The sequence below is a fragment of the Panicum virgatum genome, chromosome 5K (assembly GCF_016808335.1).
Source record: "Panicum virgatum strain AP13 chromosome 5K, P.virgatum_v5, whole genome shotgun sequence".
Lineage (NCBI taxonomy): Eukaryota > Viridiplantae > Streptophyta > Magnoliopsida > Poales > Poaceae > Panicum > Panicum virgatum.
This window is the reverse complement of record NC_053140.1, coordinates 47,062,563-47,078,334: the sequence shown is the minus strand read 5'-3', so window position 1 is coordinate 47,078,334 and position 15,772 is coordinate 47,062,563. Positions and strand designations below refer to the sequence as shown.

At 44.4% G+C, this 15,772-nt stretch overlaps 1 protein-coding gene across 1 annotated transcript; it reads right to left on the bottom strand.

The window, feature by feature from the left end:
- Positions 1-10,326: 10,326 nt before the first annotated feature.
- Positions 10,327-11,423, bottom strand: LOC120707896. Its single transcript, XM_039992949.1, has 2 exons — positions 11,134-11,423; positions 10,327-10,929 (listed from the first exon to the last, which is right to left on the bottom strand). Exons 1-2 carry the CDS (start codon positions 11,406-11,408, stop codon positions 10,362-10,364), a joined length of 843 nt encoding a protein of 280 aa, XP_039848883.1. The 5' UTR covers positions 11,409-11,423; the 3' UTR covers positions 10,327-10,361.
- Between the last annotated feature and the right edge of the window lie 4,349 nt (positions 11,424-15,772).

Sequence of the window (15,772 nt, the reverse complement as noted above, 5' to 3'; positions counted from 1 at the left end):
TTACAATTTTTGTATAATAGTGTGGGGTACCAGGCCTGCGAAATTTGCCGACCTCCAAGAGACTATGTTTATAGCTGGCCCTTCTTCCATGGCACTTCTTCATGCTGCGGTTTCAATATGCCGTTTACCATATGCATCTCTAATCACAGAAATTGCAGACGATTCCACAATATTATGCGGAGTTGAGCTTGAACTACCACAATTGGAATTGCTAGCACCAAGACATCAATTGTTTTTGTGGGAACCTGCAATTTCTAGGCCTATTATAGCTTTTGAAAAAGCATGTTTAAAAACAGTTTCCTTTCTACAAATATTCTATGGGTTGAAAGTGACAAATTATTATTACAATAACCAAATAATTTATAGAGAAATTTGCTTAGAACAAGTAATAGGTTATAAAATAAATCCTCTTCCAGATAGCAACATCTGACCGCTATTAAGCTAGCTGAGGAAAAAAAAGGAAAACCTAGAAAATAACTAATGTAGCTATTTTTGATTTCCTAATTTTAAATTTCTGTTGCTAAATTATTTGGACTCCTCTTTTTTGGAAATTTTTCTCTTTCGCTGCACTGAAATTTAAATTGTTCCTTTCCCTTTTTCTCTGTTTTCCCAGTGTACTAGCGTATTTGTATTATATTTGTCTATTTTCTGTTTCCTTGATTTTTATATTTTATCATTGATCAGTACTTTGCTTTGATTTCCGTATGGACTACTGTAATAATAACAACTGTCCTTACACTTTCGATTGAAATCTGTTTACTAAACATTTATTCTTGTGAGGGTCATATGTACAATTGTGTATATAACATTGGACTGGTTGTGCATGATCATTAAATTTTTAGACTCCTACTATCTCATCTTTTCCTCATAATACGAATTTCAGTAAATAATGTGTCTAGCTCACCAATTTGCTAACTTCTTTCCCTTCTACAATATTACTTTCTATTAATTGAAGGTTACAGTCTTATCAGTATCTGCAACAACTGGTTGCATAAATCATGTCCAGTTATTATGATAACATAGATGAGGCGCCTCTCACAGCCAGTATGTATATACAATTATATATATTTGTTACAATTTACTTCTCTGTAATGTCTGCCACTGCCCTCTTACTGCTTCTTATTGTCTCTAAAGTACATAGTGACAATAATCATAGTGCTACATCAAAGCGAAGAAGGTCTGATTCTGGTACAGGTCTATATAGCCCAATTATATTAAATGCATCAGATTGCAGATCCAAGAGAATGAAATATATGAAACAGAAACGTGCCGCTTCTGCAGGTACAAATTAGAAATTCATCACTTCAACTCATTTTGTATTCAGATCTATTTATAATACTTTTCAGCCACAATTAAATCTAATTTGTTGCATACATGCTCTGTCCAATGGCCGCGCAACTACACTTATGACACACAAATATACAACAATATATTATATTATACATAATCAATAGCTATTCAAAACGGAGAGGCATTAACTGGAGGATATGGACATTTCACAGAAGAATACATAAATGCACTCAAACGTACTATAGTGCCCTGATTATGCATTGATGTATCTCCATGTGCATCTCTTAGAAATCCAAACATATTACTAATATATGTTTTCCTATTACTTTGGTCCCGCAATATGGGAAATTTTATTGATTGCACTTCCCTCTGCACGACTAATCTACTCGATGGGAATAAAAACTTCCTCCAATTGAACATGTCTGGATTTCGGAATTCTCATTATATGTAAATACACAGCATCATATTTGGATAGATCATATATGGGGTCTCCAGATTATCAATGCAAATATTGCCATGCTATTTTCTGGTACCAGGAACGGATAAAGACTGATTCTTGCCAGCAAAACAAAATTATCTATAATTCCTGTTGTAAAGCTGGGAAGATCACAATTCCTCCTTACCGTCCACGTCCAGAACCACTCGCTTCACTAGCGAGATATGATGGTGACCATCATTCAAAAAAATTCATGCGTAACATCCGCCAGTATAACTGTTTATTCGCTTTCACATCCATGGGAGCGAATATAGACAAAAGTGTTAATGATGGCCGTGGACCTCCTGTGTTTAAAATACATGGCCAAGTGCATCACAGAATTGGTTCTCTGTTACCACCTGATGGATCAGCACCAAAATTTATTCAATTATATATATATGATACTGCAAATGAAGTGAGAAATAGACTAAGCGCACTACATCCAGCTGATAGAAATGATGAACCTCTTGACCCTGATATCGTGCAAGAACTCATTAAAATGCTTGATGATCATAATCCATTTGCGCAGAAATTCAGGATGGCTCGAGACAGATTGCAAGAGCATGGTGATGAAGAATTCATTATTAGAATCGTCGGTGCTGATGAAGGTGATGTTGTGCAGTACAACTTACCCAGCACCGACGAACTGGCAATGCTTGTCGTTGGGGATTTTTCTCTTGATAACTTTAAATGGGACATTATTATCGAATCTAGATCAGGTCATCTACGACAGATTTCTAGCTTGCATCCAGCATATATGGCGCTCCAGTATCCACTTTTATTCCCATATGGTGAAAGACGATTTCAAGTTGGAATTTTATACAGAGGTGCTGATACTGGAGGGAAAAAAACGTGTAAAAATGACAATGCAAGATTATTATAGATACCATTTCCACTATAGGAAGGGACAACCAAACCCATTTCTATGTTATGGCCTCTTATCTAGCCAAGCAAAAGTTGATGCCAGAGCTGCAATAGATGAAAATAGATTATGGTTTATCTTGAAAAACCAAGATAAATTCAGAGTGGAAAATTTACAAGGGATAGCAGATGCTGTTGGTCGTGGTTGCATAGATGGTAGTGAAATGGGAAAACTAACTGTATTACCAGCTTCTCATACTGGTGGACGAAGGTATATGGTCCAGAATTACCATGATGGCGTAGCTATCTGTCGAGTGTTTGGCCCTCCTGATTTCTTCATAACATTCACTTGCAATCCAAATTGGGAAGAAATCACTTTAGGAATACTTGAACCTGGGCAAAAACCAACAGATAGAGCAGATATTGTGGTTAGAGTATATAACATGAAATTGGAAGAGCTACTCGATGACCTCCGAAGTGGTAAAATTTTTGGTCCTGTTGCAGCAGGTAAACTATTTTCCTTTGGTCTCTCAAATCCTGAACAATTAGAATTCGAAACTGTACTTAGTAATAAATCATCAAATGTTCTAATTAACCTCCCTTTCCATACAACTTTTCTTATTGCAGCTTTACGGTTGAGTTCCAAAAAAGAGGATTACCTCATGCGCATATTATAATATGGTTAGTGGAAGATACCACCAACCCAACTCCAGCTTTAATTGATCACCACATTAGTGCTGAAATTCCTGATCCAAAAGAAGATCCATTAGGATATGCTTTAGTCGCAGAGCATATGATACATGGCCCATGTGGAGTATATAATCCAAATGCTCCATGTATGAAAGATGGAAAGTGTTCAAAGGGATTTCCAAAAAAAATTCAGGAAGAAACTACTATTGACCAGAATGGGTTTGCTGTATATAAACGACCTGATAATGGTCGGTTTGTTATTAAAGGTACACACAAATTATCTAATCAATGGGTTGTGCCTCATAATCTCTATTTACTCAAAAAATATCAAGCTCATATAAATATAGAGTGGTGCAACAAAGGAATATTTATCAAGTATCTATTCAAATATGTAACTAAAGGTCCAGATTGCAGCAAGATTTATCTGCAACGTTTGCGCAATGGAGAGGATGTGCCAGAAGATGAAGAAACCCAGGCAAGAAATGAAGTAAAAGAATACCTTGATTGCCGTTACATATGTGAACAGGATGCCTGCTGGCGTATATTTGGCTTTGATATTCACCGTCACTATCCAGCTGTCGAAAGACTTCCAGTACATTTGCCATATGAAAACAATATAAACTATGATACCAATGCCAATATGGCAGAAATTATATCAGATGAATTCCTCAAAAAAACAATGTTAACCGAATGGTTCACTGCTAATAGAACATATGAATCAGCGAGATCTTTAACATATTTGGAATTCCCTTCCAAATGGCGGTGGGTTAAAGATAAAAGAATATGGGAACCTAGACAATCTAAAGGAAAAATTGGTAGGCTCTATTATGTGCATCCTTCTGTTGGAGAGCGCTATTATCTTAGAATTCTTCTTATGACTGTCAAATGAGCTCAAAGCTATGAAGATGTTAGAACATATGAAGGCATCACCTATCCTACTTTTAAAGCAGCCTGTAATGCTAGAGGCTTACTTGGAAATGATCAAGAATGGTACAATGCCTTTGACGAGGCTGCAACTTGGGCAACTTCACCGCAATTGAGACAGTTATTCGTTACTATGCTTTTATTTTGTGAAGTTACCGATGAATATGCCTTTTTTGAAAAAGTGTGGAGACTAATGGCGGATGATATTCAATACCAATTCAAAGAAAATATTGGCGACAACGCATATGTTATCCCAGAACCTTCTTTAAAAAATTTCCTCCTTGATGACTTAGAAACATTGTTTGCACAGAATGGTGGTAACATTAGAAATCACAATATACCTTCAAGAACTTCTTTACCAACCCTTGCTACTGGAAATCGCCTAATTGAAGAAGAAATGCAATATGATGCCACTGAGCTTTTGTTAAGATCTGAAAATATGATAAAAAGTCTAAATGATGAGCAGCTACAAGCCTTCCACACTATAATAAGAGCAGTTAATGAAGGCAAACCTGCGTTTTATTTTGTTTCTGGTTATGGTGGAACTGGAAAAACATATTTATGGAACACTATAGTAACATATTTACGGGGTAACGAAAAAATTGTGTTGACAGTTGCATCATCTGGTGTTGCATCTCTACTACTTCCAGGTGGCCGCACAGCACATTCTAGGTTCAAGATTCCATGTGATTTAGATGATGACACAGTCTGCGACATCAAACGTGGAACAATGTTAGCTCAACTTATATAAGAAACATCTTTAGTAATATGGGATGAGGCTCTGATGACACATAGAAGAGCTTTTGAGACACTAGATAGAACATTTCGTGATATATTATCTACTTATAATTCTGATCTTCGTTCCATACCATTTGGTGGGAAAGTTGTTGTTCTTGGTGGTGATCCACGACAAATATTACCTGTTATTGAAGGTGGCTCAAGACCTCAAATAGTTGATGCTGCCATCATTAACTCATCACTATGGTCTTTTATTAAAATTCTTCCATTGAAAAGAAATATGAGACTGCAAGTACCTGGTTTAGATCAAGGAACAGAAAAAGAATTATCAGAATTTAGTGAATGGATTCTTGCTATTGGTGAGGGTAGAACAGGAATACCAACATCAGATAATTGTTCAGACGAAAGGCTTATACAAGTACCTGAGGATCTGCTGCTGAAACCTGAATCAGAAAATATACCAACTTTAGTTAATGCTGTTTATGGTGATTTGCAAAGTCAATATAAAAATGTAGACTATTTGCAAAGTCGAGCTATCTTATGCCCAACTAATGACTCAGTTGATGAAATCAATTCCTATATAGTTTCGTTACTTCCTGGAAAAGAGAAGCAATATCTAAGTTGTGATAGAGTTGTTAAATCTCCTGACAGTCATGAATCCTATGACATCCTGTATCCAGTTGAGCTATTAAATTCATTGAATGGAAATAACTTCCCTACCCATGAGCTGAATCTAAAGGTAGGAGTTCCTATCATGTTATTACGCAATTTGAACCAATCAATTGGACTCTGCAATGGCACAAGACTGCTAATAACAGCACTAGGCAGTATGGTTTTAGAAGCAAGTATAATGACAGGAACATTTGCTGGCCGTCGAGTATTAATTCCTCGCATAAATCTGACACTAAAAACTCAAAAATTGCCATTTGTATTAGAAAGAAGGCAGTTCCCTATAAGGGTATGTTATGCTATGACAATAAACAAAAGTCAAGGACAGACACTATCCACAGTCGGAGTCTATTTAAAAAAAACCAGTTTTTAATCATGGACAGTTATATGTTGCTATCTCTAGAGTCACGTCGAATAAGGGCTTAAAGATTCTTATAGAAAATGAAGATGGAACTTGCACTGATACAACTAAAAATATTGTATATCCAGAAGTATTTTCAGCTATGAATTCCTCTACGAATTTGTAATAGGAATTAATAATCAGAGTATACAAACGATCTTAGTTTAATATATTAATAGGTAAGATTTTATTATAATATAAACATTTTTTGCTTATGTTTATTACTTTCATTATTTGACCTTTAGAATTCGAATAATATATACTTTCAGAACTGTACTAATATATTTTCTATTGCCTGCTTTATATTTTCTTACACAGGCTGACACAAAGATGGTTTTCAATCCATTATCGATTCTACAGCCAAAGGATTACCGCAAAACAATATGTGTTCGTGTCTGCAGGAAATGGGAATTCCGTGGCCAAAATGATACTGGTCCATTGCAACATATTGACCTTGTGATTGCTGATGCTCAGGTAAATTGACGTTGTCATTTTAAACAGCACCTACATCATGCATTACTACCACTTCATGTATTAAACACACGCAACAAGAAAATAAAAGAATGCTACATGTCTAACAAAAAAAATGCAGGGAAACACAATGTATCAATCTACTATCTCAAGTTCACCTATAATATATGATATAAATAAATATGCTAGATATCTACCTACCTATGTAATTAGTGGTACTTCAGCGAACTTCAATGCACTGATATCTCCAACTTGCTATTGTACCTTATTATTTACCAGACCTTCGTTTTTAATATATGTTAATTGTCGTATCAGTACTTATTTTCAAAGTAAATATTAAAACCAACAAGCAACAGCGCGCAAAGGCGCGCGCAAAGGACTAGTGCTTTTGCCACGAAGAGATGGATCACAAATCCACAACGGTGCCGTTCATCAGTGGTCGTAAGATTAGTTGCGTTTTTTTTTGCGACTTGTAGGATTAGTTGCGTTGATCCCCGATCGCATGCGTGCCATGCTAAGCGTCTAGTCTAAACATCGGACGCATCACTTGCCGTCCGTCCGGTGTACTAGCAGCGGTACGATGATATGTACAGTGCCACCGACACGTACAAGCGCTCGAATTGAGGCCGTGTTTGCTTCGAACGCAAAAAAAATTTGCAATGAAATCTTGCTAATATAAAGTACTAAATAAAATCTATTTATAAATTTTTTTGCATAGATAGGTTGTAAATCGCGAGACGAATCTAATGATGCTAATTAATACATGATTAATTTATAATTAGCGGATGGTTACTGTAATATCACTGTTGCAAAATCATGGATTAAGTAGACTCATCAGATTCGTCTCGCGATTTACATCCCATCCATCCAAAAAATTTATAAATAGACTTCATTTAATACTCCATATATGTATCAAAATATTTGATGTGACGTTTTTTTAATGTTTACGGGATTTACGGGTAAATATCTAATTATTCGGCGTTGCACGCAGTGGCAGGCAGGTCGCCATGTGCGCACAGTCACAGCACCGCGCACCACCACGGACACGGAGCTAGCTAGTGCCCTAGCTAGCCCGAGCGCCCAGCGTTTATGGCCGGTCTCGCATGCCGGGTAGTGATTGCTCGCTGCCTACTTGCCTAGCCTTCACGAGGAAGCCCATGACCCATGAGCGGAGCGGCGAGAGGAGAGGTGGCCACCTCAGGACGCACGCAGGGGTAGACGACGACGGGTCGCGTCGGTCAGCTGCAGTCCTCGCGTCGCGTCAGTCACAGGAGCAGCGCGCGGCCGAGGGAGAGAGAGAGAACGAGCCGCTGCAGCTGCTGCGGGGCCCATCGAGCAGTGACCGCGGCGAGGGGTCGTCTTTCTCTTCCCTGTACGCATGTCGGCATGTGGCTCTGGGAAAGCAGGCAGGCACGCCGTGCTGGTGGCTGCTGGTGCTGCTGTGGCGTGTAGCTGCGGCCGCTGCCTGCCACTTGCCGTCGTCCTCATCCTCGGCCTCCGAATCCTACAAAATCCCTTGGAAAGGTGCTTCAATTTCACTCACCCCCCGCCCGACGAGTTAATTCCCATTGAAATTTCTGCAAATTCCTTGAATGCCACTAAGGCTCCGTTTGGATGTCTACGTTGAAAGCCTTGGCATTTTATTGAGTTCAATACCAAATCAGGCCAAATATTGAAATGAGCTCAATGCCAAAGCAATCGTTTGGATGTCCTTGACATTGGTAGATGGAATTGAACTGGGAGCCAATGCCAATTCATGTTTGGATGTGCTTATGCAAAATTGAGAACTGACCATCCACATCCTCTCTCCACTGCTCCTTCTCGCGCCAGATTCCACTTCCGCGGCGGCGGAGCTGAGCAAAGTAGGGGGAGTGGAGCAGGATGCGCGGCAGAGGGGCGCGGTGGAGCGGCGTGGGGCGCTGAGGGGCAGAACAGAGCGGCACGGCCGTAGAGGGCGCGTCGGCGAGGAAGAAGGAGGAGGGGGCCGCGCCGGCGAGGAAGGATGAGGAGGGGGGGCCGCGTCGGAGACGAAGGAGGAGGAGGGGGCCGCGCCGGCGAGGAAGGAGGAGGAGGGGGGACCGCGCCGGCGAGGAAAGGGTGCCGGCCACGAGAGGGGAGGGCGCGCCGGTCGCGAGAAAGGGCGCCCGTCCGCAAGAAATAAGGGAGCGCCGGCCGCAAGGAAGAAGGGAGCGCCGGCCGGGTGGGAGATTGACCGAGAGGGGAGCTCGACGGCGGCATCCATGGTGGGCAAAGCTCGACGACGGCGTCCAAGGCGGGCGAAGCGCGATGGCGCCGTGGGGAGCTCGAGGCGGAGCCGCGACCGTCCTTCTCTGCCGGAGCCGCCACGCTCTTCCTTCTCCGCCGGAGCCTCCGCGCCCGACCTTCTCCGCCGGAGCCGCCGCGCCCCCCTCGGGTCGAGCTCCATGCCGGAGTGAGAGAGAGAGAGCTAAGGGGAGAGAGTTGCGGGAGTGGGGAGGGTGATTTCCGCCCAATACGGAGCTGAGAGGCAGGACATTGCGGGAGGAGGTGTTGCGTGGAGCGGAATACCGTTTGGCATTGGAGTGAATGCCCAGCCAGCAATACATAGGCCATCCAAACAGCAAAATTGAGGTGCCCCAATGCCAATTCCGAATTCCAGGCTCCAATATATACATCCAAACGGTACCTAAATGGCATTGAAGGGATTTTTTTGTGTCTATGACATGTGGGGTCAATGGCACTCAAAGGATTGGGTAAAATTTTAATGGCATTGAGGGAATTGGCTCCCCGCTCGACCTACCGGCCGGCCACGGGTGTCTTGCCTTTCCGGGACGGCATTCCTGCCGCTCGTGCCCAGGGTTTAATTTACCGACCGGACCGGCCAAACCGCCGGGGTCCGGTACCGGTATACCGGTCCGGTTTGGTCGGAAACCGGTCGGTACCGGTCGAATTCAAATTTGAATTCAAAAAACTCAATTCAACCGGTTCGTACCGGTATACCGGCCGATTAGACCGGTTTACCGGCCGGTTTGACCGGTTTGAATTCAAATCCAAATTCAAAATCGCATATGTAACCGGTTTGGAACGGTATACCGGCCAGTTTGACCGGTTTATCAAGTGGGCCTTAATGGGCCGTCTCATTTTTTTCCTTTTTTTGTTTAACTTTAAATGCCCGAAAAGTATGTTAAACGAACGATTTTTTGAGAAAATTTGACACTATTAGATTCGGCACATCTTGAAGTATTTTTAGAAATTGTTTAGAAATTTTTTATTTTTTTGAATTTAAATTTAAATTTGAGCCGGTTTGGTACCTGCCCAAACCGGAACCGGACCGGTTTCCACCGATTTTGTAAACCCTGCTCGTGCCCCAGCAGTCATGTGTGCTCGAAGGGGAAGCTGGAGCGGGAGGCTTCCAGGATCGACGGGCAGCTGCAGCTTGCTCCGTGAGCCAGGGAGGGAAGTACTACACAAAATCGAGAGATGGGCGGGAAAAGGAGTCGGCCAGGGAGGGAAGTACTATACATACAGGGCAAAGGTTGCCTGCCTGCGGTCACAATAGCTTAGCTAGCAGTCGTGTGTACAATGGATGGGCTCGACGTCGAGCAGCTGCAGCTCAAGTGGATCTCGGTCGGATGGTCCGTCGTGGACCTACCCGAAATCGGAGTCTACGACACCGCGTTTTCTTTTATTTTATTAATTAGATTCGTGTCATTATAATTCTACAAATTCAAAATTCAGTTTTTACTATTCATGTATTTAAAATATATGTCATTACTATTTTCTTTCTACCCGATTTATTTTCTACGGTTATGGCTACTTTAGGCCCACGTGAAGACATTCATATTACCGTATAGACTAAAATATTTATGTTGTAATCCTCTCTCCACTCACTAAACATCCGGGCATACATGTCATCCCCTTCCTCCGTCCATTCTTCTCCTTTTCTCTTCTCGTCTTCATCTCGTCGCCGGTGAGCAGCAGCGGCCTGGCGAGGCCGCTTTGCACGGGGACAAAGCACGAGGGAGGTGGGGAAGAGCGGCGCGGGCGCCGCCGGCGCCGAGAGAGGTGAGGGAGGGCGGGACGAGCTCCTCGGCCATGGGGTTGAGCTTGGAGAGGAGCTCCTCCTAATCCCCGCATCTTGCGCTCCTTGGCGGCGGAGTTGGAGACCAGCGCCTCCTCCGAACACGGTGGCGGCCATTGGAGCCGGGAGGGGAGGCTCGGGGGAAGTAGCTCGGGAGGATGGGCCGGCGCCCGGCCCGCAGGCGACGTGGGAAGCGAGGGAGGGCGGACGAACTGCTCGGCCATGGGTTTGAGCTTGGAGAGGGGCTCCTCCAGATCCCGTATCTCGCGCTTCTCGGCGTCGAAGCTGGAGCCCAGCGCCTCGTCCGGGCGCGGCGCGGCGCGGTCGGCGATGTGGGGACTGGGGACTACCCTGGTGTTCAGGACATGGAAGAAATCAGACAATCCAATCCACAATCCAATCTCCCTGGTGTGCAAGGCGGCATGGCGGAGCGGATGTGGAGCACACAAACAGGAGTCTCCTAGAGCCGCATGACAAGGAGACGCCACTCATGATCAAGAACCTAGATTTCCAAAACCAAGAAGTCGTGAGCTCTGCTGTAGCAAACAGTGATACCTGGTAATTATTTTAGTCCTCAAGGAGGAATCCCAGCCGCACGCCATCTCCCAGCAGAGCTCCCTTGCCGCCGCCGGTAGGTCCTGGTCCATGCAGAGTGGCGATGCTCCTGCAGCCTTCAAGCGGTGGCGGCCGGCGGCGCGCCCATTCCGGCTTGGAGCCGCGGCGGCCGGCGGCGTGGCGTTGGGCCATGGGCGGCGCGCTCTGGGCTGCCGCGGAGAGGAAGGGGAGAGGGGATGAAGGGAAGAAGAAAGGAAGGAGGAAGAAGATGACATGGGTCCCACATGTCAGCAAGTGGAGAGAAGAGAGGGAGCGGGGACAATTTGGACCATAAAAAATACTGAGATATGTGAGTGGACCCAAAAACATTAAATACATACAAAATGACACGTTTCAAGCAAAGAACGAATTGTGATGGCATATTTCAAAATATGTGAATAGTAATGACAGAACTCTAAACTTGCAGAATTGTAATGGCACGAATCCAATTAACTTTTTTTTGGATTAAACACCGCCTTCTTTTTTTGGTCTGGTAACTGTCAAGTGTGCTAGAAAAGAGCACACACCGTGCATGACTTTGAAAGGCGCAAATTATTATAGACCAACGTTAGTTTTCCCAATTGTTCAAACCCCGGAAGCGATTTCGCTAGAGTTGAAAGAGATCCGGCCGGGTGCGGTATCAAGATTTTCAAAGTTTGTTTCAACGTTAGAGGTGATCCGCACCTCTTTTTAGGACGAGGGGCTACCAATTAAACTTGTATCAAGATTTTCTCTTTGAAACGAACTTGCATTGCATGAAATTATCATCCCAAGGAAAAATACTCACGTTAAATGACTTTCTAGTAAACACAAAGGGTGCGCACGTACAGTGTTTTCAACATATGATTACATCAGATTGAACGACTTAAAACAATGCCGCTGCTTATACACTGAAGAAGCCATGCGTTAACCGTAGGTTCTGCAATCAACTTCTGGTTCTTCATTGCCGTGTGCTCATCAACTCAGTACTACTACCAAACACTAGTGTCGGCGTCCTGACCTGGGGGTCCGGATCCCAACTAGTAAATGCCGCGTGTTTCCTCGTCCCAGATGTTGATGCAAGAGGCAACACAGTAACACACGGATTTATCCTGGTTCCGGCCACGGGGCCGTACGTCCAGCAAAGGGGGTGTGCGAGTGCACTGTATTATCTTACACCCGGAGTGCTTGTAGTAGGGGGTACAAGTAAGGCGAGAGAGGGATGGAGGCTCCCAAGTCTCTGCTAGAAGTGGGATTTGAGCGTGGCGAATGTCGATGTCGGAGCTAGGAGCAAGTGCGTGTGCCCCTGAGCGGTTGGTGTCTAGAGAGTCGACCGACCTTTTTAAGGGATGTCCGCCTCCTCCTTTTATAGAAACAAGGAGGGCGGGATACATGAGTAGGGGAACACGGAAGTCGCTGTCTTCCCTCGAATCGTGGAGGTGCAGTGGTCAAACACTGTAGAAAGTACACTATGGGGCATGGCGTTGGGCGTGGCGATCGTACTTGGTCTCGCGGAGATCGCGCCAGCGTCCTGCCAACCCTTGTAGGCGGAGTGGTCGTCGCTGTAGGGCGTACAGTTCTCCAGATGTGGCGTTCTGTGGGCACTGCGGGTCCGGATCTTGCGTACTCCAGCGGCGGCGGGGCACGCGACGGTCCCGGACCCCCTGGACGGAGTGTTGTCGTGCACACTAGGAGGTCCGGGAGACACGTGGAGGTCCCGGACCCCTCGAGGAGGGAGGTCCGGGCTCCTGGTTGTGAGTTATGGGCGTCCCCCTCCGAGGGGCTCGTGGCAACACCGGACCCCCTCCCGAGCAGGAAGTGGTCCGGGGCCATACGTATGTTGAGGTAGAGTCCGGACGGCCGGAGTTGGCAGAATAGTGCGGGGAGCAATGCCGGGCACGCTCTGTCCCGCGTCGCAGGTCCCATAGTATCGCCACAGCGCCCGGGATGGCGGAGCAGTGACCGGAGTTGGCGGATGGGACTCCGGTCACAGCCATCGTGGGAAATGGCGGTCTGAAACCGTCTGTCCTGAGCACTGTGGAGGAGTGGTTGGCACTTAAAGCCTCCGTACGACGGGCGGGCGAGCTGCAGGGCTGTTTGTCCCTTGCGCCGAGGGGTGGCCTCGAGCGAAGCGGAGATGAGTTACTCCCTCGAGGGCGGGTTCGCTACCCTCGAGCGAGGCGAAGATGATTCGCCTGCTCGAGGGTAGGTTCGCGACCCTTGAGCGAGGCGGAGATGATTCGCCCGCTCGAGGGTGGGTACGCTACCCTCGAGCGAGGCGGAGATGTGGGGCGCAGTCGAGGGGTCTCGACGGGAGCCCTCGAGCGAGGCGGAAACCACCCCGCGGTCCGAGGGGAGCGTGGATGGGCCGCACCGTGTCGGTGGGCCATGTGTTTGGGCTTCTTTGAGTCCTTTCCTTTCTTCCAGATCGAAGGGAGGCCGTGGGCCTTTGTGGCCCCACTCGCCTTAGCATGTGCTTGCGTTTTAAAGCGATCTTAGTACCCCGATTAGGGTGTCCCTAATCGTGGTACCCGACAACTAGTCTATCAACCCGTACCCCCGCACGGGCTAGTTAGAGATATTTAATAATTATCTATCTCACGCTCTCTTTAACCAATTAAATGTTCTAATCCAGTATTATAAAGATACATATTTATCATTATATAATTGTAATAAATGTGATAGGTTTAGTTACTAACGATTTTTTTCTTACTTTGCATCATACTTCCATATATGTTTGATATGTATTTAATTGAACATTTAGTTTGAACTATGTGAACAACATAAAAATTTAGTATTCTTATCACTTCTCTCATACATGAATATATGGTGGCACACACATTATGGTTAGTATTTTTATATAAATAATAACATAAATAATATACTAATAATGATAGAAATAATAATTTAGAATTTTATATTGATGTGTTTAAGATTTTATTATAATAATATAATTTTGATTCAGATTCGGGGTTTATTTTAATTTTTTTATTATGATATCATTGGATAATATATACGAAATTTATGGGGTTACTTGATATTATTTTATAATGGCATAAGTGGATAATTTACATAAAGATTAGGGGGTTACTTTAGATTATTTTTTATAATGGCAGAGGTGAGTAATTTAGATACATGGGTAGAGGGTTACTTTAGTTTATTTTTATAATGGTAAATGTGGGTAATTTATTAAAAAAAGATAACAGATCCAATGACTATTATGATTAGAATTGCCGAATTGATGGTTAGATATTTCTGATTTTTGTAAGAATTTATAGAATTTCTCTATTTTCATTAGACTGTCCACCTAGGATCCTAGGTGACATCACCTGAAGATTCAAAAGGAGCATCCAATTAATAATAATAAGATAGCCGGGAGCCATGCTGAATTTTCTTTTTTTTTATGGACAAAGCCGTTGAAATTTCAACCTAGGCATTTCTAGTCGCCTACTCCCCTATCATGGAATCATGGTGCAAACTGCAAACAAAATTTACAGCGCCACATGCACGCAGCGGCCGGGAGCCATACCCAAAGCAAAGGGAACACCGCAAAAGAAAAAGGCCCAGAGGTCTCACGTCCTACTATCGTACGCGCGTACTTGTCGTACCAGAAGCCACTACTCTACGTCCCGCAGCTGCAGAACTGGTACAACGTAGGATGCAGCGGCAGCGGCAGGCTCCTGCTGCGCTGATCGATCCACGACGATGGTTGGATCCACTGCCCTGCTGCGCCCTGCCCCTCGACACGTCTCCGTCGCTTCACGCACGTCGCCGGGCGTGCCAGCGCCACCGCGCTTCCGCTTCCTCCCAGCTCCTGCACCCGCAAGGCTGCAACCGCGCGCGACGGGAAGGAGCCAGCCAGGCATGGGCGCATGGCAGCCAGCGACCAACCAAACCAGCCAACCGCGGGCTGACACAAAGGGTGTGTTTAGTTGGTGAAAAAATTTGAATTTGGGTATTGTAGTATGTTTCATTATTATTATTTGATCATTAATGTTCAATTATAAATTAATTAATGTCGTTAGATTCATCTAGTGGGAATCAGGCAGACTGTGCAATTAGTTATTTCTTTTAACTATATTTAATACTTCGTGCTTGTGTCTAAAAATTTGATGTGACGGAAAATTGTAAAAAAAATTTGGAAACTAAACAGAGCCAAAGACGAAGCTACCTGAGACTTGCTCCAACCATTCCCCCCATCCAACTCCCTCTATATGTACTTTCTACTATATTTTACTACCTCCCTCCAAAAAATTCCTCCCCTTATAACTCCTTCTCTCCAACCATTCCCCCTATCTATTCCCCCTATATACTATCACTCATTAACTAACTATTTATTTAATGTTTTTGAATTTAAAAAAAATCATACAATATTTATATTGTCATAATACACATTATCATCATGTTACGGGGCTCAAACATAATTAATATTGCGAAGAAATGGTGTGATATGATTAGAGATACGTAGAGTTGGGGGCGCTTTACGGTGCCCCGTTGGAGAACGCCTGAGCGCGTCGAGGAGCTAGACGATCATGCCTCGCCGCTGCGAGCACTTGCCCTCCCACCCCCCCCCCCCCCCCCCCCCCCACACACACACACACACCCTCGCCTCTTTTTAAAG